We start from the raw sequence: 22,076 nt of genomic DNA, 5'->3' as shown, positions 1-22,076 counted from the left end.
GGACAGCGTATGCACCGTGACGCACATCCGGGCGTCTGTGTCCCCCCCTCTTGTGGCTCGCGTTTTGCACTGGCACCGTAGTACGTCCCCGCTCGTACATCGACGTGGTCTCACACGCAGACTACAGGCCAGGCTCCTGAGCGCACTTGGGAGTGTGTGCATCGGTGCGTGGCGGCGTGCATGCGTTGATGGACCTCCCACAGCTCGCCACTCGGGGTACGAGAGAGCGGTCTGCACCGCGAACGGCGTCTCCCGGCTCCCGGCTCCCGGGCGCGCGTAGGTGCCCCGAGTCGGACACGATGCGCTGGTGCACGCGATCGCGGAGGCTGGGCTGGATACGCGCGTACGAGGCCGTCCTGCGTCCTGCGCAAGGACAACTTGGAGGCGTATTCAGTGGGGAACCTGCTGCGATGGTGAGACAAGCACGGCCCACAGGGCATTTCTGCGTGCATGCATGGTCCCGGGCCCCTGTCCTGCACTCGCTTGCGCTTGCGTGTGGCACAGACTGGGCTGTGGACAGCGCACGCGCCTATGCAGGTCTCTCGCTGGGCACGCCTGCCAGTGCGTCCCGCGGAATCGGGCGCCCGATGGAAACAGTACGCTTGGTAGGCCCGCCCCTTACCCTAGTACGTCCCCGCACCCTGATTGCTGTCCGCGCTGCTGGTGCTGGGTCGCCGAGGCCAGGCGGAATGCGCCCGTGGTTGCTATCGCGGCTGGGGCTGACGTGCACTGGCGGGGCGAGGAAACGCGACGTTCTGTGTCACCATGTGTGTATAGGGCGACGGGCACGCGTCGACGGGGGTGCACAGCTCGACACTCAGTACTCTGAGCTGCAGAGGAGGGCGCGGCGTTCAACGCGAACATCGGCGCCTGCGCATGGATGGACCCCTCGTCGACGGCGAAGGCAGGACACACTAGCAGCGTGCGTACAGGCGCGGGTCTGGGGTCATACAGGAGCGCTGATGTACCCGTAGGTGTTCTTACTACTTGCGTTGCACACAGTCCTCATTTCGGTGCGGGGATGGACAGGCTGGGATATATATCAAGGCGAGCACGGTCTGTCGCATGGTCCATCCGCGTGCGCATGGTCGCGCTGCGCCGCTGTACGGTCTCGTGCATCGCGCTCCGCGAAGTCGGGAGCCCGGTCGAAGACCCGCACACTCAGGCTGGTGGCCCAACACACGTCCTCCCGGTTCTCCCAGGACGTCCACGTCCGCTGTGAACGCACGCCCCGTACTCAGGGCGATCCGTACCAGCGGAGAGCGGTAGTCTGTCGGCCTGCGAACGCTCCCACGCTGCGCGTTATAAGGCCCGCGCCCTCCTCTGCGCGTGTCTCCTCCCCCGCCTCGCACGTATGGCAGATACACCAAACTACACCTGGTTCATCACCGGGTCCGTCCGCCCCCCTCCTTCTCCCTCCGTACCACGGCTCACTGACACCGCTCTGCAGCGCGAACCGCGGCATCGGCCTCGAGCTCACGAAGCAGCTCCTGGAAAGCCCCGCGAACACCGTCCTCGCCGCGTGCCGCAATCCCCCGGAAGCAGACGCGCTCAACGCGCTCGCGGGTAAGGGGCGCGTGCACGTCCTCCCGCTCGAGATCACGGACCGGGAGAGTGTAAGGGACGCGGTGAGGGCCGTGGGCGAGATCGTGGGCGAGCGGGGGCTGGACTATCTCGTGAACAACGCTGCTATCGTGCGTCCCCCTCCCCTCCCTTTCTTGCTTTAGAGTGTGTGGAGCTGACAGAGCCGGCGCACGGCCCGGGGCAGAACGTGGAGGAGTGGGACGCGCCGTCGACCCTCCAGCCGGAGGTGATGCAGGCCGTCTTTGACACGAACGTCGTCGCGCCCGCGTACATCACACAAGCATTCCTCCCGCTCGTGGAGAAGAGTAAGAAGAAGACGGTGGTGAATGTGTCGAGCACGCTGGGGAGCCTGGGCGCGGACGGCTTTGGGACGCGCTCGACGAGCTATGCGATTAGTAAGGCCGCGCTGAACATGGTGGTGCGTCCTTTCTGTTATGTTTGGGTAAGGGAAGGGGGGAGGGCTGATGAGGGGCGAATGGGGAAAAGACGTATAAGCAGCAGAAGGAGCGCCCGGATATCGTGTTCATCTCGATGTGCCCGGGGTGGCTCCGCACGGGTGCGTGTATCTCTCTGTTTGGTGAGCAGTGGGGGACAGATTGGGCTGACGGGGGAGCAGATATGGGCGGGGAGGACGCGCCGAACGACGTGGCGACGGGCGTGGCGGGCGTGTTGAAGACGATCGAGGGGCTCACGCTGGCGGACTCGGGCAAGTTCTTCAATTTTAAGGGGGAGATCGTGCCGTGGTGAGCGCTGGGCTGGGTGTGGTTTATGATGGTAAGTGGCGTCTGAGCTAGTGCTGTTTCGATCGGAATACTGAAGCCTGTGGTGTGACGTCCTAGGCAATCGACGAGGTGTATGCCGCCGGTGGCGATAAGGTGAAGCCATACGATGGAAGCGAAAGCCAGCTTGGGATCTGAGAAGTTCAATATATTTTACAAGGCTCCCAGTACAGGATGCATGCGCCGTCTCAGTCGCCTTACCATGGAACGCTCGCCCCGTCGAAGCGGAGGAACTTGCCGCTATCCTCCTTGATCGCGGTCGTGATCACCTTGAGAATACCAGCGACGCTCTGCTCCGGCGTCAAAACCGCGCCTTCGCCGCCCATGTCTGTGGCGAACAGTCAGCCAGCGCGGCCTAGTGCGAGCATGACATGAGGAACGTACCCGTCTGGACCCACCCCGGGCACAGCGCGATAAATGTGATGTCCGGCCGCTCCACCTTCTGCTTAGCAACCTGCACTCATGCACCTCGTCAGCTCGTCACCCTCATCTCTTAAACGGACACTGTTGGACGTACGAGCATATTCAGTGCAGCCTTGGATATCGGGTACGACGCGAGGCGCGCGAACTCCTGCGGGATCTGCGCGACGCTCCCGATGCTGCCCCCCGTGCTCGAGATGTGCAGCACCTTCTTCGTCGGCGCTGCAAAGAGAAAGGGGAGCACGACTTGCGTGAGGAGTGCGGGCCCCGCGGCGTTCGTGCGTACGAGCGTGAGGAGCGTGTCGGGGTCGAGGGTGAATGCTGTGTCGTCGACCCACTGCGCCGCGAGCGTTCAGTGTTCAGTAAGAGGGTAGGGCAGGGGGCGATGGGAGATGGGAGATGGTGGAGGGGGAGGGGACGTACGATGCCAGCGTTGCTGATGAGGTAGTCGAGCCCTGTGGACCCGAGGATGGGCGCGAGCTGCGCGGGGAGCGCGCGGATGTTGTCGAAGTCGGAGACGTCGAGCTGTACAACGTGCAGCGAGCCCTTTGCGCCTTTCTTGAGGTCCGTGAGCGCGGATGCTTTGTCGGGGGTACGGCAGGCGGCGACGACGAGATTGGACGGGGAGCTCAGGAGCTGGCGGACGAGCTCGAGGCCGATGCCGCGGTTGGCACTGGGGGCGGAGTGGTCAGTAGGCGACAAGGACGTAAGAGTGGGATATGCGTACCCGGTGACGAGCCAGGTGGTCGGACGAGCTGTAGAAGACATGGTGTGTGTTCAACTGTTTCTGAGGTGAAGGGAATGGATGGATGCGAGAACGTTGGTACGACCGAAAGTCAATTTATATATCTCCTACTGTATCGTTTCGCTTGTGAGCATTTGTGAGCAGGAGACTAGCGTTGGGGCGACACACTGGAAGACACATCACCGTGTGTCATGAGTGTGTAATTCAGCGCAGAAGGTATGAGGTGCGACAGTGCTAGCGCGGGCTCCGGTTATCTGAAAAGAGGTGCCTCGGAGGTGGGCATCGCCGGAGTGTGAAGGAAGGAGCAGACAATTGGGCTGTCCAGTACCGCACAGATAATCGCCAGCTTTTGGAGACGCAACCTGACAAAAGCCTGAAAGTATCAGATGATCCTTACACTGAGAATGTTTGGCAGAATACTTCAATTTCTATCCATGAATGTGGAATTGCAGCGTCGAGCTACTGCTACTAGAGTGTTCAAATACGTACAAACGAGGCCTAAGATGCACAGCAGGAGCGAGGCTGATTAAGAAAACCCGCAATGACCGAGGCACCAGTAGCGGGAGAGACGCTGCGATCAGACCCAAGACTTGGCGATTGGTAAGATAGCGGGGAGGGAGCCGTTGCGGAGAGAGAGCACGTATAACCGCGGCGGGGCCGGTGCTTGATGGTCGAGTTGAAGGCGCGCAGGTTCGTTAGCGCCGAATTTGAATGTTCATGGGTTTTACGGCATGTCTGCCTCCCGCGTACTCCTCGACAACACGCCTACGTGGAAAGAACCTATATGAGAAGATGAGGGTGTTTACGAAGAATATTCAAGACTTCTATGGTTTTGACCATCGAAGACTTGCGATTTTGCCAGTTGGAGTCCGAGAGACTCGGACGCACCCCGGCCCCCTACGATCTCGCTCGCGGAGCACACGCGCGACGCGAACGGGGAGCAAGTCACTGAAGTACACCTATTACACACCTTCAAATACACGACTATATGCGCCCAACGCACACTCCTCAGGTCTATCTTACCACGGAATAATCTCCCCGTTGTACCGGATGTACTTCCCGCTGTCCTCCGCGGTCGCGGACGTGATCACCTTCAGGATGCCCGCGACGCTCTCCGCGGGCTCGAGCCGCGCAGCCTGCGTGCCCATATCTAGTACGCGAGGGTGAGCGGTAGGTTTCCGACGCATATAGGCAGGGGCTCACCGGTCTTGACCCACCCTGGGCAGAGCGTGATCGCGATAATGTCGGGGCGCTCCGCTTTCTGCTTGTACGTCTACCCCACCCCAGTCAGCATCGCAAATGCAAACGCACGAAGGGAGCAGAGAGGGACGCACGAGCATGTTCAGCGCAGACTTGCTCATGGAGTACGACGCGCCGCGCGCGCCGAACTCGTCCGCGCTCGCGACGCTCCCGAGTGTGCTCGACACGTGCAGGATCTTCTTCGCGCCGCCTTTTTCGAGGAAGGGGAGGGTGACTTGCGAGACGAGCGCGGGCCCGATCGCGTTCGTGCGGAGGACGGTGAGCATTGATTCGGGATCGAAGGCGAATGCGGTGTCGTGTACGCTCTGCGGGGGCGCGATCAGCACAAAGGACAAGGTATGGAGGAGGGAGGGAGAGGACGCACGATGCCAGCGTTATTGATCAGGTAGTCGAGCCCAATGGACCCGAGGATAGGCTCGAGCTGCGCTGGGAGCGCGCGCACGCTGTCGAAGTCGCTCGTGTCGAGCTGCACGATGTGCAGCGTCCCCTTTGCGCTCTCCTTGAGGGCGCTGAGTGCAGTTGCTTTGTCGGGCGTGCGGCAGGCGGCGACGACGAGGTTGGAGGGGGACTCGAGCAGCTGGCGGACGATCTCGAAGCCGATGCCGCGGGAGGCACTGGGTGGGGCGTGAGCGATGTGGGGAAGGGGAGAGGAGGGGATGACGTACCCGGTGACGAGCCAGGTGGTGGGGCGAGTCGAAGACATGAGAGACGTTGTTCAGTGAAGCTGAGTAGCTGAAGGGAGGTGTTGCTGTCCGCTGTGCTATCGTCACGACCTTTATACGAGAACCATAGAAGGTTCGCGGTGTTACGAAACCTTCTCAGAAGTTAGTTGTACTAGCACACGGGTGTCCACCCGGGCCGGAGATAGCAGCCTCCGTCGCTGCTGGTCAGGGGGTACGCGTTTCGTCATACACCCGTCGTGCGTCCTAGGGAGACCAAGAATGGACTGCGGCTGCGTATCTGTAAGCTGTGCTATGAAAAGCTCAGGAAGGCGGAAGTACTCACACCAGAGCTCCGAGTCGGCGCGTCGAACCGCATACTAGGACGCGTGTACCTTGTTATGGAACAAGATGTGGAAGCTCTGTATAGTTCTGGTCCATACGAGCAGGCTACGTGAGTCGTCCTCTCGAGTGCCACCAGAACGCCACCAAGCGTTACGCGCTGTGTGCAGTAGTCAATCGTATCACCTTCACGCACAAGCCCCAGCGACGCGATTGCGTGCGATGTGCGTAGACGAGCATGACATGCTCACGAGGGGAGGACTGCGAGCGAAAAGGAAGTCTTCTCATCTGATTCTGCTGGAGGATCCACAAGTCGAGTCAGAGCGAGCGTCACGGGAGAACAGCCCCACTCGGAGCCTCGGAGTGGAGATAGAGTGCGCAGGGAACGTAGATATCGTTTACGAGAAGCCGGGAAGCGAAGCGCGGCTGCGTACCCGGGGACGCGCTATCGAAGTCTCTTCGGGGAGATGAACAGTAAAACGCTTACTAGAAATATGCCGTTTGAGAGACGCCGCTCGGGTCCAGCTGTGGGTGTATGCGTGTACAGAAATTTGGCGGAGCATATAGCGAGCAATGGCCCAGACTTCGCAGGGGTTTCGATGCCAGTGTATTCGCAAGTCTCAGAGAGAGTCGATGACGAGACCCGAGAAGCAGAATCACCGAGAAGGCTTAGAGTGTGTTCACCGGTTGTTTGGGGAAGAACTAGAAGCAGCACAGGTCGAAGAAGGCTTTCAAGGGGTTTCTAGCGTGCAGTAGGGTTGTTGCATAGACTTTGCTGAAGAGTCGATAAATTGATGATGGACGAAGAGGGTTAAGAGACGAAGGTGTATAGGCGCCCACGACGTCATCGAGCTCGATTGAGAAGACGATGCTTGAAGAGACACTCGCCGGATCTCCCGGATCCGAGTCTTCAAACCATCCCAGTACGAGTTACAGTAACACAAATTTTCTACCTGCAGAGTCGCAAACAAGTACTCTCTACCACGGGATCTCCTCGCCATTGTGGCGCAGGTACTTCCCGCTGTCCGCCGTCGTCGCGTTCGTGATCACCTTGATGATACCCGCGACGCTCTCCTCCGGCTTCAGCGCGGCCTTCTCTCCGCCCATATCTACAAGGACCGTCAGAGCTGCAGCAGATCGTGTAAGCACGCCGAGTACATACCTGTCTGCACCCACCCAGGGCACAGCGTGATGACCGTGAACTCCGGCTTCTCGGTCTTCTGCTTATACGCCTTTACATACCCCACATCAGCCCCTGCTCCCCTCTATCTGCACACGGAAACACAAGCACTTACGAGCATGTTGAGCGCGGCCTTGCTCATCGCATACGACCCGACCATCTGGTGCTCCTTCACCTGCATGCCCGCGACGCTCCCGATGCTCCCCGCCGTGCTCGACACGTGCAGGATCTTCTTCGTCGGCGCGCGCTCGAGGAAGGGGAGCAGCACCTGCGAGAGCAGCGCGGGGCCCGCGGCGTTCGTGCGCACGACGCGTAGGAACACGTCCGGGTCGAGCGTGAATGCGGAGTCGACGATCGCCTGCGCGTGTCCCTCGGGCGTCAGTAACAAAGGACAGGGATAAAGCGCGGAAGGGGAGGGGAGGGGGGACGTACGATGCCGGCGTTGCTGATGAGGTAGTCGAGCCCGGTGGACCCCAGGATAGGCTCGAGCTGCGCGGGGAGCGCGCGGATGTTGTCGAAGTCGGACACGTCGAGCTGCACGAGGTGCAGCGCGCCCTTCGCGCTGCTCTGCAGCTCCGCGAGTGCGGTGGCTTTCTCGGGCGCGCGGCACGCGGCGACGACGAGGTTGGTGGGGACGGCGAGCAGCTGGCGCACGATCTCGAGGCCGATGCCGCGGTTCGCGCTGCGGGCGGAAGGGCGCGGTTAGTGTGTGAGGAGCTGGGGGAAAGGAAGGGGAACGCACCCGGTAACGAGCCAGGTAGTCGGGGACATGATGTGCGAGATTGGGTCCGAAAGGGAGGAATGAGAAGGCGGAGGATGCGAAGACGTCGGCGCAGCCGAGGCTTATTTTATAGACGTCCTGTGGGAGTGGCTATTGCTATTGCTCAGCGCGGGCCGCGATGTGTAGATCGACGCGGCGTCATATGCTTAGCAATGGGTGCGTGGGAGCGCGCGGGGGATGTATACGTAGTCGGCGGGGCCGCATGCGGGATTATGGTGCGCGTCCAGAGTCCGGGGACGCTGAGGGTCGAGGCGCGTGCGTGGTGTCGGGCGAGCCGCTCTGTTGGATGGGCTACGTTACTTTAGGGTCGCCGGTATCCGGAAACACGAAGCACGAAGGGTGACAGGAATGAGGACGGTATGCGGGTTGACCTGTAGAGGATCCCGAAGCGCGGATTCCGATATCGACCTGGGAAGTGGAGGTCCGGAGGAGGATGCTGTTCGGCTATAGCAGCGAGTGAGTGCGTCCGATCGATTCGATCTAGACGGTGTGCGCCGTGTGTACCTTGAAGCGGTGTGTCAGCACTGCACGTACACGGCCAGTCATTTTCGGGAAAGTGAGTTTGCTTCCGCCGTCCAGAGCGACAGCAAGGGGTACGTAGCGCCGTATACACAAACGCCCTCATCGACTGCGTGCATACTCACAGTTGTACGTACTTCCGTTCGCTCAAGCGTTTTTGTGCATGCCTCGAGCGGCGCCCATCTACACGCCGTATACATTACTCTGACCCGGGAACCAGGTATTCGGATATTCTGGAGTGTAGAGCGGGATCGCCGGCCTGCGCACTCCTTGGCATGACTGGTGCTACAATTCATGCGAATTGCGCAATAGAAGCACCTAGTACCAGGAGGAAGGCAACGTGATCAGGTGCGGTCGGTGATTCGTCAGGAGGGACGGGCGTACTACGTACAAGGACGCTGCAGGATGCTATGTGCGCTGCTATCTCCGCGTCGACGTCGAGCTTGTGGTGTGCGGCAGACGGAGGTACGAGGGCAGCGCAGGTGCGTGTACCGGCAGCGGAGGATGGTCAGGCTGGAGTTTCGCAAGCTGTCAGTGGTGAGCTGCGGCCAAGAGAGCGTATATGCGCGCAAGGGCTCGACGTACCACTCCGTTGTACCCTCTGGTGGCGATGCTGCTGCCGTGCGGAGTCGCATGTTTGTGTAAGCGAAGTTGTGTAGTTCAAGTAGAATCGAGTCGTACGCAGTCCACGTCGGAAGACATCTCTGTGAGGTGGCATGCGCTAGATATGCAAGAGCAAAGAGACGGCCTTTTGGCAGCGAGTGGTAGACAGCAGAGAGAGAGTCGACGGGTTCTTTGCCGCTCTAGGGGAGAGCGGAAGCTCGGGCCGCGGCTCCGGAACGCCAACACGGGGCTCTTTGGCGCTTAAAGTTAGAGCGGTCTCTTGCTTCCTGCGCACGCCATCACTCACTCTGGTCGCGTCCGCGTCGATACAGTCGCTTGTGCTTGAACGGAGTGCGGAATCGAGCTAGATCGTGCGAGGCTGGCTTATACATAGGGCCGCGACTCGATGTCGCCATATCCACCTCTCCGCCGGGATCAAGCGAGGCTACGGCTTTCCACTTCTATGGATCTATAACCAGAAGAATCGCTCCTTTATCCATTCAGAAACGATGGTCAGCCAGGAGCGATAGTCAGGAAGCACGTTCTGGTACATTCTCTCTCGCATTACTCATCTCGCTGCTTCTCGTCTCGCTTGCAGTGCTAGGAGAAACCCATGCAATTGACAAAGCAGGTTTTCCGCGGATACCGTCTCGACGACTTGTCCAAGGCATAGAGCTCGTTCTTTCTGCTACCTCCGCACCTATGAGCCGGTCAGACGCTTAGAAAGCAATCCGTGTACACCACTAGGTAGCTCAATGCTATCTCCGATTTCTACTACGTTCTCGTTGCACGGTGCTGGTCGTCGAAGGACAGCGCAAGTATAAAAACCCCTTGCTCGATGGTAGCTTGAACACAGACAATCCTAACCTGATCGCTCATACACTGACACACAACCCACCATGTCGTCCACAACTACTCAGACCTCTTGGTTCATTACCGGGTGAGTACGCACCTCTATCCTCGTTAATCCAGGCTGACAAATATGACTCGTTTTTCGCAGAACTTCCCGCGGAATCGGCTTGGAACTGGTCAGACAGCTCGTCCAGTCCCCGTCGAACCTCGTTGTCGCGACGTGCCGCAACCCAGAGAAAGCGACCGCGCTCGCCGCCCTGAAGAGCGACGCGAAGGGCACGCTGCACATCATCCCGCTCGACGTGAGCAGCTTCGACGACGTCCGTGCGCTCCCAAAGCAGCTCGAGCCCATCCTTGGGGAGACCGGGCTTGACTACCTCGTCAACAACGCCGCCATGGTATGTTTTCTCCCCTCGCTCGCTTCGCTATCCACTGACCGACCGTCACTTTCTGTGCACCCGCGATCCAGGCGGTTTGGGACACGGCGTTCACCATGGACCCCGACGCGCTCCTGGCCACCATACGCACGAACACCGCCGCGCCCGCGCTCATCTCGCAGGTCGTGCTCCCCTTCCTCGAGCGCGGCCGCGCGAAGAAGATCCTGCATATCACGAGCACGGGCGGGAGCATCGGGAGCGTGGACTCGGACCGGATGCAGGACCAGTACCGGAAGGTCACGTCGTATGCGATGAGCAAGACTGCGTTGAATATGCTTGTGAGCCCGAGTGCGTTTAGGGTGTGGGGCATATATGCTGACTGTGATCGGGTGGGGTGTTGGTGTAGGCGTATAAGCAGAAGGTGGAGCGTCCGGACCTTGTTGTGATCACGATGTGCCCTGGCTGGGTCAAGACGGGTGAGTATTCAGACATTTACAACTGTCCACATCGCTCTCTAACCATACCGTCCACGCGTCTATCAGACATGGGCGGCTCGGACGCTGCTCTCCAGCCTGAGGAGAGTATCAGCGGCATCCTCAAGGTCATAACCTCGGCAACCTCCGCGGACAGTGGGAAGTATTTGTCGTACAATGGGGACGAGATCCCGTGGTAGACCACACTGCATCGAGACACTTCTGACTTTACGAACTCAATACGAGTGCACCTTCGCGTATTCTTCGCTTAACAGAGCACAACGTATTGGAGCCCTGTGTGCATCCACTTCTCGAAGCTCGGCCATGCGCATATGCAATTGAGTCGGTCTACCTTTCGCCGACACAATTCGGACTTAAACGGCCACACCATACTTATCAGCTCCGGCAGCGGCTGTCGAGGGGAGGCTAGATAATCGCAGGCTGTCATTTGTGAGCTGCGGTCAAGCGCGAGAAGAAGTAGACATGGTCAACGTGTACGCGCGTAGGAGTTCAAGGTAGTCAACCTTTGACTCGTCGGCGGCGATGCTGCAGCTGTAGACGGACGGCACATATTCCGTGGCGACGATCAAGCCAGTGGTGTGGTGATTCGGTTGAACATGAGTTGTCCGCAATATGCGCCTTGATTCCTTGCGAAGAAGGGGCGCGCTAGGTATATATGCAAGCGCGAGACGACCTGCTTGTCAACAACACGAGTGATAGAAAGCTGAGAGACCGGTGGGGCCGTGGTCTTTGTCGAGGGGGAGCGGACGCTCGGACCGTGATTCCGGGAAGCCAACACCAGGCTCTTTGGCGCTTAGAGCCTCGTCCTTTCTTCCTACCCTCGCGATCTCGCTCGTCCGAGTCGCCTCTACCGCAAAGCTTGTCTACAGTCGCGCAATCGAACCCCTATGGAGTGTGGGTTTTGAACGCGCACACCAGTCCTGCTAGATTGGGGCTTGAGATTCACCACTCTGCATAGCCACTCTATCTACCTCTGCGCCGTGCCTCGGACATACGACCACACGGATACAGTGAGATCATGGCAGGTATTGGTTCAGAAACGATCAAAAACCTGGGTAAATACTCAAGAGACACAGGCAGTGCTCTGGTACATATATGTTTGCACTATTCATATCTATGTCACTCATTTCTCTTGCAGCGATATACCTAGCGATCGCCACAGCAGGTCTCCCATGGCACTTCGACGGTCACACAAGGCGTAAAGCGCGTTTTCCCTGCTACATCCGACTCCAATCAACCTCATGAACCGGTGACACGGTTAAGAAGCAAGCCGTGTACAACATTAGGGTTTTCGATGCTATCTCCGACTTCTACGCTCTCGCTGCACCGTGCAGAGCAAGTATAAAAACCCTAACTTGACGGTAGCTCAAATTCGCGCAGTTTTAAGCTCTCTCAAGCCTTACACACGATCCACCATGTCATCCACAACCAGTCAGACTTCTTGGTTCATCACTGGGTGAGTACGCGCCCCTCGCCTCATTCTTTCAGGCTCACCAACATGGTTCGCATATCTCCAGAACTTCCCGCGGTATCGGCCTCGAACTTGTCAGACAGCTTGTACAGTTCCCGTCGAACCTCGTCGTCGCGGCGTGCCGTCGCCCTGGTAAGGCGACCGCGCTCGCCGACCTGACAAAGACGGCCAAGGGAACTCTGCATATCATTAAAATTGATGTGAACGACTTCGACGACGTCCGTACGCTCCCCAAGCAGCTCGACCCGATCCTGGGAGAGATTGGGCTCGACTACCTCGTCAACAACGCGGCTACGGTACGTCTACGCGACTGTGACTCATTACGACAGCCCTGACTGACCGGTGACTATGTACGCCCTTACTAGACTGTGTGGGACTCCGCGTTTACGCTCGACCCAGAGACGCTCCTCGACATCTTGCGCACGAACACCGCTGCGCCCGCGCTCGTCTCGCAGGTCGTACTGCCGTTCCTCGAGAAGGGCCGCACGAAGAAGATCGTGCACGTCTCGAGCTACGGCGGGAGCATTGCGAGTGTGAGCTCGGATAGGATGCAGGAGAAGTACCGGAAGGTCACGTCGTACTCGATGAGCAAAACCACGCTCAACATGCTCGTGAGTGCGTGTGCTGTTCGAAGTAGGTGCATATGTGCTGACGATCGTGTAGGCGTATAAGCAGAAGGTCGAGCGGCCTGACTTGATCGTGATCGCAATGTGTCCTGGATGGGTCAAGACGGGTGAGTACTTAGTTACCCGCAGCCGTTCTACACGGTCTCTTTATCCCGTGCATCTATCAGACATGGGTGGAATGGACGCTGCCCTCGAGCCTGAAGAGAGTGTTAGCGGGGTCATCAAGCTCATCACCTCGGTGACGTCTGCGGACAGCGGGAAGTTCCTGTCATACAACGGGGACGAGATCCCGTGGTAGACCATGTAGTATCCTGAAACTGCTGACTTCGCGAACTCAATGCAAGTGAGTCTTCGCATCTTCTTCGCTTGACAGGGTGCCGCACATCCGAGCTTTGCGAGCGTCCATCCACCTCTCGAAGCACAAATGCGCGACGTCGGTCTTCGCTTCGCCAGGGCAATTCGGACTTGGACGACCGCGTCGTACTCAGCAGCTGCCGGCACTTTAGAGCCACGTGCGCCCGGCTCTCATGAGAAGACAGGAGGAAGCTCGAGGGAGGTTCGCCGAGGAGGCGCATCTCTTGCGCGTTCATCCGGCAGCGGCATCGCCACCAATTTTGGCTTCACTTTTTGCGCGTTCTTCCGCACGCCGTCACCGTGGCTCGCCCTACCGCTCCCACACGCATGCGCGAAGCATGCTTACGACCAACCTACGCTCTGCATACCCGGTACGAGGCCGGTGCTATACTTATCATGAGTGCAGATATCGCTACTCAGCAGGTCCTGCCCAACGCGTATGAAACCCGACACTACGAATGGAGCAAACACGCACCTATCAACACCTTCTGGCATGTCGTCGACGGCTTCCACTACGACTTGGCTGGTTACTGGGTGAGCACGAAATCTCTACTAGCGTCCTAAGATCCGCGCCTGACTGATCTCCGTCTCCATCTGTAGGGCCAACCGCGGCATCGGTTTCGAACTCGTCCGACAGCTGCTCTCCTCTCCTGCAAACATCGTTCTTGCAGCAGTTCGCAGTCCCGGGAACGCGACAGCACTCACCGCCCTGGAAGCGGGCGCGAACGGGACTCTGCACGTCCTACAACTCGATGTGAGCGACTTCGATAATGTCCGCGCGCTCCCTGCGCGGCTCGCGCCCATCCTCGGCGACACCGGACTCGACTACCTCATCAACAACGCCGCCACCGTACGCCCTTCTTCTCGTTCATTTTAGTCAAACTTTCATTCGATCGGACCAGACTTGCTACGACACGGCGTACACTATCGAGCCGGAGGCGCTGCTCGCGATCCTGCGCACGAACACTATCGGACCCGCACACCTCTCTCGCGTACTCCTGCCGCTGCTCGAGCGTGGCCGCTCGAAGAAGATCCTGCACATCTCAAGCACGACGGGCAGTATCGCGAGCGGGGGCGCGGACCCGGTTGTCGGCGGGCGGTACACGGCGTATGCGATGAGCAAGGCTGCGTTGAATATGTTTGTGAGTATCGCGATTGCTGAGATTTGTGGTGTTACGGGATTGCTGAGAAGAGCGGGGTATAGACCGCGAAGCAGGCGTTGGATAGGCCGGACATCGTTGCCATCACGCTGTGTCCGGGGTGGGTCAAGACAGGTACGTACGGCCCAAGCTACTACAACCGTGCTCTGACACGAGGACTGACGCTCGCCTGGGACAGACATGGGCGGCGCGAACGCGCTGCTCGAGCCCGCGGAGAGCATCTCGGGCATCCTTAAGGTCATCACCTCCGCGACTGCGGCCGACAACGGCAAGTACTTCCGGCACAACGGGGAGACAATCCCGTGGTAGGCGCGAGGCTGCACAAAGAATATAGTATAATATGATCGCGGTTATGCTGAAAGAAGTACAATCCCCGTTCTATGTATGCCCATCGTTGGTACACGAGAACACATTTACCGTCAACGTCTGGCGGCGAAACCCGAAGATGGTAGTGTCGACCAGGGTGACCATGCGAGTTCAGAAGAAACAAGGTTAAACACGTTCAAGTGACGGTGCTCGAGAGGCTCAAAGGAATACATGCAATCGTCCATGCAAATTCACTCATAGTGCACCTCACCATGGGATGACCGTCCCTTTGTGGCTCAGGTACTTGCCACTATCCGCCGCGGTCACGGAAGTGATCACTTTGAGGATGCTCGCGACGCTCTCCGCGGGCTCCAGGTCTGCGGCCTGCGTGCCCATGTCTGGTATGCAACACTGTGAGTATCCATACGAATGTATATGCAAGCGGTACTGACCCGTTTTGACCCAACCAGGGCACATCGTGATAGCGGTCAGGTCAGGCCGTTCCAGCTTTAGCTTGTACGTCTGAGAAAGGGGAAGAATCGTTTGTTAGCTAAGGGCGAATCGCAGCGCGCGTATGCGAGGTACACACAAACATGTTCAAGGCCGCCTTGCTGATGGAGTACGAGGCCGCGCCGCCGGGGCCAAGGTGGTCGAATTGGTGTGCACTGGCGACGCTACCGAGTGTACTTGAAATATTGATGACCTTCTTCTCCTTCCCCTTGTCGAGGAAGGAAATGCAGGCCTGCGTGAGGAGCGCGGGCCCGAGCGTGTTGGTCCACACAGTCTCGATGAATACGTCCGGATCTAGCGTGAGAGGAGTGTCCTCCTTGCCCTGTGTTGCGAGTGAGATGGATGCAAGAAATCGCGAAATCAATGGGATACGAGTATGAAGATGATATGTACCATTCCTGCATTGTTGATGAGATGGTCAAGACCGCTTTCGCCTAGGATCGGCGCGATAGCTTTCGGAACGGCCCTCACGCTGTCGACGTTGGCGACATCCAGTTGAATGACGTGAAGAGTCCCCTTTGCACCGTCCTTAAGCCCGTGCAGCGCAGTCGCCTTCTCCGGGGTGCGACATCCCGCGAGGACGAGGTTGTTCGGGGATTCGAGCAGCTGCTTAACGATTTCAAACCCGATCCCGCGAGAGGTTCTGCAAAGACCGACGGAGAGTGTACGTTAGCGGCGCTTCGCGAGAACTCGGTGAGAAGCTGAACGTACCCGGAGACAAGCCAAGTCGTCGGTGATGCAGAGGGGGACATAACGTATGCTGTGGAGGGAATGGGGGAGATTGAAAGGACTCGGACCTACCAAGCTCGGCCCATATCGTGTAGCTTTATACACGACTCGCGACTCGTGGGAGGTTTCTTTGTCGCGTTGTCTCGGAAGCTTCTGTGCTTACGGCGAGTCAAGTCACGGGCCCGGGTGTATTCAGCTGCGGATAGTCGGTGATTGAAACTGCTATGAGCATGATCAGCGTCGCAGCCAATGCTGCGTTTTAGTATTTAGCAGATAAGTTGTTTCCGGCGTGGCTGATTCGGAAAGCTTGAGAGCTCGAGACAGGGACGATGGAGGTCAGAACGCAGTTCGAATTCTACAAAACCACATTACGTCGACGTCGACGAACTTGCGTTGGTGACGGCACCTCGCCGCCGCCGTTACCCGTCTCCTGTTCCTGCTTCACTTCTCGCTAAACCCATACTACAGCTCTTCCAAGACTCAGGGCAGAGACGAGTGGCCATTTTACCATGGGATCTCCGCCCCTGTGAAGCTCAGATACTTGCCGCTGTCGGCCACGGTCGCGGACGTGATGACCTTGAGGATCCCCGCGATGCTCTCCTTCGCCTCGAGAACTGCGCTCTCGCCGCCTAGGTCTGGGGAAATCGGAGATAGCCCCGCGTGAGCGATCGATATCAAAGAAGGCACGACCGCGCGAATATGGAGGACACACCTGTCTTGACCCACCCCGGACAGAGCATGATGACGATGAGGTCGGGTCGCTCCTGCTTCAGCTTGTAGGTCTATACGAGTATGCATTCCGATCAGCGAAAGGCGTACATCAACACCCTAGAACGACACCGCAAGATACACACCAGCATGTTCAACGCGCTCTTGCTAACGCAGTACGTGGCAGCGCCCCCGAAGCGGAGGTGTTCCAGAGCGTCTGCTTTCGCGATGCTGCCGAGCGTGCTCGAGATGTTCAGAACTTTCTTCTCCCTACCCTTGTCTAGGAACGGCATGCACGCCTGGGTGAGCAGCGCGGGTCCGACGGTGTTCGTGCGCAACGTCTCGAGGAACACCTCAGGGTCCAGCGTGAGCGGGGTGTCTTGTCTGGCCTGCGGTACGAGCTCGTTCAGCCAACGTTCAAGATAGACACGAAGCGGTGTGATGTACTTACGATGCCGGCGTTGTTGACAAGGTAATCAAGGCCGTGCTCGCCTAGTATCGGCGCGATCGCCTGTGGGACCGCACGCACGCTGTCGAAGTCGGTGACCTCGAGACGGATGACGTGCAGGGACCCCTTGGAGCTGCTCTGCAGCGCGTTAAGCGCGTACGCCTTGTCGGGGGTCCGGCATGCGGCAATGACGAGGTTGTTGGGGGACTCGAGCAGCTGCTTGACTAGTTCGAGCCCGATCCCGCGGGATGCTCTGGACAAACAGACGACGTGCGTGAGCGGCGTTTTTGGGGTATGTGAGGAGTCAGACGTACCCAGAGACGAGCCAGGACGTTTGGCGTGTAGAAGAGGACATGTCGTGTATGTGGAGAGTATGCGTCGAGTGATAGGGGGTCGGACTTGAACACTGTGCCAACCTCGCCGTCTATTTCGTGCGGTTTTATGCACGACCCGTGAGAGGCTGTCTCTGACACCTTCCTCCAAGAAGTGACGTGCGTATAAGCAGTCATCCCACGGACACATCGAGATACGGTCAACCGGCAAACATAGTTGTAAAAAGCATTACCGGAGTCGCTGTCAATCATACAGTATTCCGGAGCTAGCAGATAAGTCGTCGCAGCCGCTTGAGATGCAGCACAAAACGCGCACCGATCTGACCGATTGAAGGTGACAGAAGTCGTGAGATGTACGGCGGTGGATGTGTCCGAGTCATGGCGTACAGCAGACCGAGAGAGGTGACATGATGACTCGGAGAACTTCTCGGATACACAACCTGAAGGCGAAAACCCAGAGTTCTCAAATGACGCTCTATGCTGATAGCTGTTGAGCACGGAAAGCACAAGTACTGGGAAAGCAGTACGTTCCCCAGAGAGAACAGTTACGAGACCGCAGGCGAGTCAAATCTCAGAAAGAGTCTTTGTGCGTGGTCATGGTGGAAGAGAGAAGGGCGCGTGAACAGGCGCCCATCGACTCGGAGGGTAAGATGAGGACGATAAAACATAGTATAGCATATGTCATAGAAAATAACGAGCTAGCGATACAGGATAACTTGGATACATACTATTACACTAGGGAAAGCATCACAAACGGGGTTGATAACCACACGACACGGCCAACTGGCTACAAAGATGCCTCACGTGGAGGCGGCGGCAGCCCCCAACCGACGTTGCCGCATCTTCCGCTCCTGCTCCCTCACACGGTGAAACATTATCAGCATGTCCCCACATTGTTTCCAGAGCGAGCCTCCTGGAACGTCATCGTAAAATGTCTCCACCATCGGGAAGAACAGTGAAAGGTAGGAAGCGACCTTCACATGGTCTTCAATCGGCGACTCCCCAACGTTGAAGATCCGTAACGCGGGGGCGCAACTCGGTATCTCCGCAGGCCGCTCCCTAAGTCGGCCATCCAGCGGAGTCGGATCGAGCTCGGGCACCACACGCGCATCGAGGGGGAGGTGTAGGCGCTCCAGGAGCGGGCACGCACGCGCGAAGACGGAGATGCCTTGGAGCGTTACGAGCGGGCGCGAGACAGGCAGAGGGGGGATGATTTCCGGGTGTGACCGGGGGAAGTGTAAGTCGAGGGACTGGAGCGCAGGCCATGCGCGGGCAAGGGTTCCGAGCACGGCGTCGTCCAGGAGCACCTGGCACCAGCCAGTGATGCGCACGCAGGTGAGCGCGGTGAGCGCTGCAAGTGGGAGCATTGCTGCGGCGCTGACGAGCGTGGGTCCTGGGTGCCGACAGGCATTGTCTTCACCCGAGAAGACTGTAAGCATACGCAGTGTGGTAGTGCAAGGGAGCTGGCCGACGGCGGCGAGCAAGGCTTCCAGGACTGGCGCCTTCGAGGGCCAGGAGCGGTTCTCGATCAGGAGCTCTTGGAAGAATCGGGACGAGATGGTCTGGACCAGTGCGGCGCACCATACGAGACAGTTGGTGTAGATCCGAACGTTGACCAGGGCGGGGAAGCGGCCGGTGCGCTCGCCGGTGAATGGGAACGAGGCATGGTTGATATCGGACCTCACGGGTCTCGTCATGATTGTGATGTTTCGTAGATTCGGCAGCGAGGCGAGGTGCTCAACCGCCCCTGGCAGCAGCTCGAGACTGGGCGCCGTAAAAATTGTGAGGTTTCGGAGACCTTCGATCTGTACTCCAAGCGACATTGGAAGAGTCATTTTCGACCGGGGGAGTATGGAAATGTCGATGTGCTTGACATTGGGAGCTCCGGAGGAGAGAGTCGAGAAGAAGCGTGCGGCGGCCTCCAGTTCTGTGAGGCGAGCGCACATAGAGACTGCGGCGTATTCCAGCTTGGGTCCAACAAGAAAGTCCGACGGCCAGGCGCCGTCGTCGAAGGGGGGCGTGGTCCTAGTTTCGTTGTGCCTAAGTGAGACGAGATTAGGGAGCAGCGGGCCTTCGATGGCGTTCCCAAGCTCTGCCCATGCGACCGGATGGATGAGAGCACCGATTTTTGTATTGTGACTTTGCTTCGCTTGAACCACCCTGACCCGATTCGCGAATATGCGCAATCGATCCAAGTCATCCGGCCTGATGGGACGGCGGAATGTCTACGGAAGAGCTTAAGTGGTGTGACACTATGCCGGCAGAGAAAAACATACTAGAACATAAAGGCAGCGCCTTGTGTGGAGCATGGGCTGCCGCTTAACCTCCCAGAGGTCGGGGGGAAGGAGACGCAAAAGGGGAGTGACCCCCGGAATGCGTCTCCAGAGCGCATCGAGGGCGGGGTCGCGGAATGCCTTGGACACCTGCGCAAGCGATGCTAGCGTCTTAGAATCTTCTTCTGCGGCGACTTGATCACAAATGTATGTGACAACTTCTTTGGTGAATGAACGTGAGGCGCTATGTGTAGCCTTTTGCAAGTTTGCGTCAGTCTTGGTGGCTAAGACCTCGCCTCCGTTTGCCCGCTTACCAAATCCATGGTTTTGCAAGATGAAAGTCGTTAGTTTGAATGAGGTAGCCGTGAGAGGGGGCGGGCTGCGGTACCGGACAGCAGCAGAGTGAAGGTCGTGGTGGGAAGTGGGGGGAAGGAGTCGCTCAAGTCAGGTTCTTATAGGGAGGAGAGCGCCGGTGAGCAGAATTGGTGGCTAAACGTCCGGTGCACGGGCGCCGGTCGTTCCCGCCCATCATCCATTGTCGGCCCCGCCGGGCGGAGGTGGGACAATGAGGCGGAATTTGGACCATTCCCTGATAGCATTCGGAGACGATACGATGGGGGCGTATCGATATTGGGCGTCCTTCCGGTCAGGTCACGAATCGAACTCCAGGACGTGAACGGGGCCGTCGAATCGCACCTCCTCGACATGAGGGTCGACTGCGAAGACCCACTGCGAAGGCCCGGTCGCAGCGGAAGTTGAGACGTGAACGAGAACTCCATACATTGCATTCTGTCGTTTATGGCATTAGCACCGTGCTCGTCGTGGACTTCGAGCTATGCAGAAACTTACCTTTACACTTATGCTGCCCCTTCAGCGATGTCTTCCAGCCCGAGACATCTAGAACGCCCGCGTTACGGAACAATCAATCGCTTTCCTCCTCGAACGTCGATGGCGAGTCGAACTCCAGAACGTCAACGAGCTTGTCGAACTGGACCTTCCGCTGACCCCGGTTCCGACGACGCAGGCCACCCTCGTCTGCCTCCGCGTCTAGATCGTCGAAGCCCGAAGCCTCTGTCTGGGAGAAGTCCGATCCTTGCTTGTGCGAATGGGTGATGTGAAGCGGCGGGAGCGACTGCGCGCGGGGGCGTGGTGTGTGCTCGCGTGTTCTCGCGCGGCCGATATCACGAGGGTATTGTGAGCGGCGCGAGGTCGCTTTGCGGAGGGCGGGTCGAAGTGGTTGAACGACTTTATGCAGAGACTTTAAGGGAGTGAAAAGGGCGGGCGGCGTAAAAGCAGGTTCTGGAAGGGGAGAGGTGACGGGAACGGTCGTCAGAGGTTCCCAGAAGGCAGGATACGGCGACGTGAAAACGTCCCGTGCGGTAATCGCAGCAGCCTACAAGAATATATGAGCACGGGTGTGAATACGCGCATGAGAAACGTACGCATATCGAAGCGCGCAGCTGTATGGCTTCGTCGTGCAACGCTATGACGTCTTTCGAGAGCCCGGTTAAGAAAGCGCGTAGCTGCTCGGTATACGTCGTTGCCTGGTAGCTACGCAACCTCGCTTTGCGTGCACGCTTCTCTATACTGAAATGACACATCAGGCATGATCGTGTGTTTACGACTGTAGGCCAGTCTGCTTACCTGGCAATGTGTTCCTGGTACTCGCGTCGAGCCGTGTGCTTGAAGAGAACCCCATGTTGGGCGAGGTCGGACAGCAGAGACTCGATATCGGCCACGACGGCTTCGAGCTGGCGGAGAAGCGTCTGCGGGAGCCTGTTTTCGAGCCACTGCAGGACGATAGGGACGGCGCTCACGGTGCCGAGAATACCGAAGACGACGCCCAGGATATCAAAGAAAGATGCCATGCCGGTCCTGGGCGAGTTGAACGGGTCCGCGGACTGCGATGGGGGGATCCGTTGCGGTATTTGAAGACTTGGGCTCTCGAGGACACCGTTATACGGTTCGGAGCGCCGACGATACTATCGCGATGAGGCAGTGCGGCCGTTCATCCAAGTAGAGAGTCCGCGACCTCTGAGCGCTGTGTAAGTTTGGAGGTCATTCACAAGAAAACACTGCGACATACGCTGGTGAGAAAGTCTGGATGGATGCGGGAAGCTCGCTTGGGCGTGCATAACAGACGCACGTCGCGGCGCCAGGAATTGTGAACTGGGTGCGGGTCCAAAAATGCGTCCTAGGATGTATCCCAACTATCCAGATATGTTCTCATGCTCGAGGCGTGGTCGGAACTTCCTGGGGAGCGTCGATAATCTGACATCGCTCGATGGCGGTGTTCTCATGGTGTCGCGTGGCCAAAGCTGCCTTGGCCTCGTGGTCCTACGAGGATGCCATCATGAGATGGAAAATAACTGAAGAGCTGCTATGACATACGTGAGTTGTTTCCGCACCGCTGTCGAGTCCAGTGCGAATGGACGAGGTGGGACTTGGAAGACATATGTCCGGCGCCCGCGCCTCAAGCCTTCGACTCCGAGACGCGGCATGAGATGCATAAAGTGTATTCCGGCTTGTATATCAGCACATCGTAGTACATTATATACTGTATA

At 58.3% G+C, this 22,076-nt stretch overlaps 11 protein-coding genes across 11 annotated transcripts; 4 read left to right on the top strand and 7 right to left on the bottom strand.

Annotated features, from left to right (window-relative positions):
* Positions 1-1,089: 1,089 nt before the first annotated feature.
* TRAVEDRAFT_172257 (NAD-P-binding protein) lies at positions 1,090-2,331 on the top strand (the record flags this gene model as incomplete). Its single annotated transcript, XM_008043916.1, has 5 exons — positions 1,090-1,392; positions 1,451-1,694; positions 1,769-2,002; positions 2,071-2,140; positions 2,201-2,331. The coding sequence occupies exons 1-5, from the start codon at positions 1,355-1,357 to the stop codon at positions 2,329-2,331; spliced, it is 717 nt and encodes a 238-aa protein (XP_008042107.1). The 5' UTR covers positions 1,090-1,354.
* A 229-nt stretch (positions 2,332-2,560) lies between these two features.
* On the bottom strand, positions 2,561-3,551 carry TRAVEDRAFT_50758 (NAD-P-binding protein; the record flags this gene model as incomplete). Its single annotated transcript, XM_008043696.1, has 5 exons — positions 2,561-2,691; positions 2,748-2,817; positions 2,881-3,120; positions 3,207-3,456; positions 3,511-3,551. 5 exons carry the CDS (start codon positions 3,549-3,551, stop codon positions 2,561-2,563), a joined length of 732 nt encoding a protein of 243 aa, XP_008041887.1.
* A 996-nt stretch (positions 3,552-4,547) lies between these two features.
* On the bottom strand, positions 4,548-5,491 carry TRAVEDRAFT_130683 (NAD-P-binding protein; the record flags this gene model as incomplete). The annotated part of the gene is made up of 5 exons (XM_008043915.1): positions 4,548-4,678; positions 4,732-4,801; positions 4,863-5,093; positions 5,153-5,402; positions 5,454-5,491. The coding sequence occupies 5 exons, from the start codon at positions 5,489-5,491 to the stop codon at positions 4,548-4,550; spliced, it is 720 nt and encodes a 239-aa protein (XP_008042106.1).
* A 1,100-nt stretch (positions 5,492-6,591) lies between these two features.
* TRAVEDRAFT_30752 (dehydrogenase) lies at positions 6,592-7,750 on the bottom strand. Its single transcript, XM_008043581.1, has 5 exons — positions 7,712-7,750; positions 7,402-7,651; positions 7,085-7,327; positions 6,952-7,021; positions 6,592-6,898 (listed from the first exon to the last, which is right to left on the bottom strand). Exons 1-5 carry the CDS (start codon positions 7,738-7,740, stop codon positions 6,768-6,770), a joined length of 723 nt encoding a protein of 240 aa, XP_008041772.1. The 5' UTR covers positions 7,741-7,750; the 3' UTR covers positions 6,592-6,767.
* Positions 7,751-9,771: 2,021 nt separating this feature from the next.
* TRAVEDRAFT_50755 (NAD-P-binding protein) lies at positions 9,772-10,774 on the top strand (the record flags this gene model as incomplete). Its single annotated transcript, XM_008043695.1, has 5 exons — positions 9,772-9,812; positions 9,873-10,122; positions 10,194-10,439; positions 10,508-10,577; positions 10,644-10,774. The coding sequence occupies 5 exons, from the start codon at positions 9,772-9,774 to the stop codon at positions 10,772-10,774; spliced, it is 738 nt and encodes a 245-aa protein (XP_008041886.1).
* Positions 10,775-12,010: 1,236 nt separating this feature from the next.
* Positions 12,011-12,990, top strand: TRAVEDRAFT_73821 (NAD-P-binding protein; the record flags this gene model as incomplete). Its single annotated transcript, XM_008043914.1, has 5 exons — positions 12,011-12,051; positions 12,113-12,362; positions 12,432-12,677; positions 12,730-12,799; positions 12,860-12,990. The coding sequence occupies 5 exons, from the start codon at positions 12,011-12,013 to the stop codon at positions 12,988-12,990; spliced, it is 738 nt and encodes a 245-aa protein (XP_008042105.1).
* A 549-nt stretch (positions 12,991-13,539) lies between these two features.
* On the top strand, positions 13,540-14,515 carry TRAVEDRAFT_50753 (NAD-P-binding protein; the record flags this gene model as incomplete). Its single annotated transcript, XM_008043694.1, has 5 exons — positions 13,540-13,580; positions 13,647-13,896; positions 13,949-14,188; positions 14,251-14,320; positions 14,385-14,515. The coding sequence occupies 5 exons, from the start codon at positions 13,540-13,542 to the stop codon at positions 14,513-14,515; spliced, it is 732 nt and encodes a 243-aa protein (XP_008041885.1).
* Positions 14,516-14,779: 264 nt separating this feature from the next.
* On the bottom strand, positions 14,780-15,774 carry TRAVEDRAFT_50752 (NAD-P-binding protein; the record flags this gene model as incomplete). Its single annotated transcript, XM_008043693.1, has 5 exons — positions 14,780-14,910; positions 14,965-15,034; positions 15,102-15,344; positions 15,416-15,665; positions 15,734-15,774. 5 exons carry the CDS (start codon positions 15,772-15,774, stop codon positions 14,780-14,782), a joined length of 735 nt encoding a protein of 244 aa, XP_008041884.1.
* A 403-nt stretch (positions 15,775-16,177) lies between these two features.
* On the bottom strand, positions 16,178-17,262 carry TRAVEDRAFT_73820 (NAD-P-binding protein; the record flags this gene model as incomplete). Its single annotated transcript, XM_008043913.1, has 5 exons — positions 16,178-16,386; positions 16,464-16,533; positions 16,606-16,848; positions 16,911-17,160; positions 17,222-17,262. 5 exons carry the CDS (start codon positions 17,260-17,262, stop codon positions 16,256-16,258), a joined length of 735 nt encoding a protein of 244 aa, XP_008042104.1. The 3' UTR covers positions 16,178-16,255.
* A 777-nt stretch (positions 17,263-18,039) lies between these two features.
* TRAVEDRAFT_73819 (uncharacterized protein) lies at positions 18,040-19,835 on the bottom strand (the record flags this gene model as incomplete). Its single annotated transcript, XM_008043912.1, has 3 exons — positions 18,040-19,464; positions 19,516-19,767; positions 19,827-19,835. The coding sequence occupies 3 exons, from the start codon at positions 19,833-19,835 to the stop codon at positions 18,040-18,042; spliced, it is 1,686 nt and encodes a 561-aa protein (XP_008042103.1).
* A 599-nt stretch (positions 19,836-20,434) lies between these two features.
* TRAVEDRAFT_50749 (uncharacterized protein) lies at positions 20,435-21,380 on the bottom strand (the record flags this gene model as incomplete). Its single annotated transcript, XM_008043692.1, has 3 exons — positions 20,435-20,905; positions 20,955-21,099; positions 21,157-21,380. The coding sequence occupies 3 exons, from the start codon at positions 21,378-21,380 to the stop codon at positions 20,435-20,437; spliced, it is 840 nt and encodes a 279-aa protein (XP_008041883.1).
* Positions 21,381-22,076: the final 696 nt, after the last annotated feature.

The sequence above is a fragment of the Trametes versicolor genome, assembly GCF_000271585.1.
Source record: "Trametes versicolor FP-101664 SS1 unplaced genomic scaffold TRAVEscaffold_10, whole genome shotgun sequence".
Lineage (NCBI taxonomy): Eukaryota > Fungi > Basidiomycota > Agaricomycetes > Polyporales > Polyporaceae > Trametes > Trametes versicolor.
This window is presented reverse-complemented; position numbering and strand designations above follow the sequence as displayed.

Excerpts from the sequence above, each read along its gene's own strand:
- TRAVEDRAFT_30752 (XM_008043581.1), bottom strand. The coding sequence starts at position 7,740 with ATGTCCCCGACTACCTGGCTCGTTACCGG. Across the intron at positions 7,328-7,401 it reads TCATCAGCAACGCCGGCATC|GCGATCGTCGACTCCGCATT; the intron begins GTACGTCCCCCC and ends GGACACGCGCAG. Across the intron at positions 7,022-7,084 it reads AGGCCGCGCTCAACATGCTC|GCGTATAAGCAGAAGACCGA; the intron begins GTAAGTGCTTGT and ends GGGTATGTAAAG.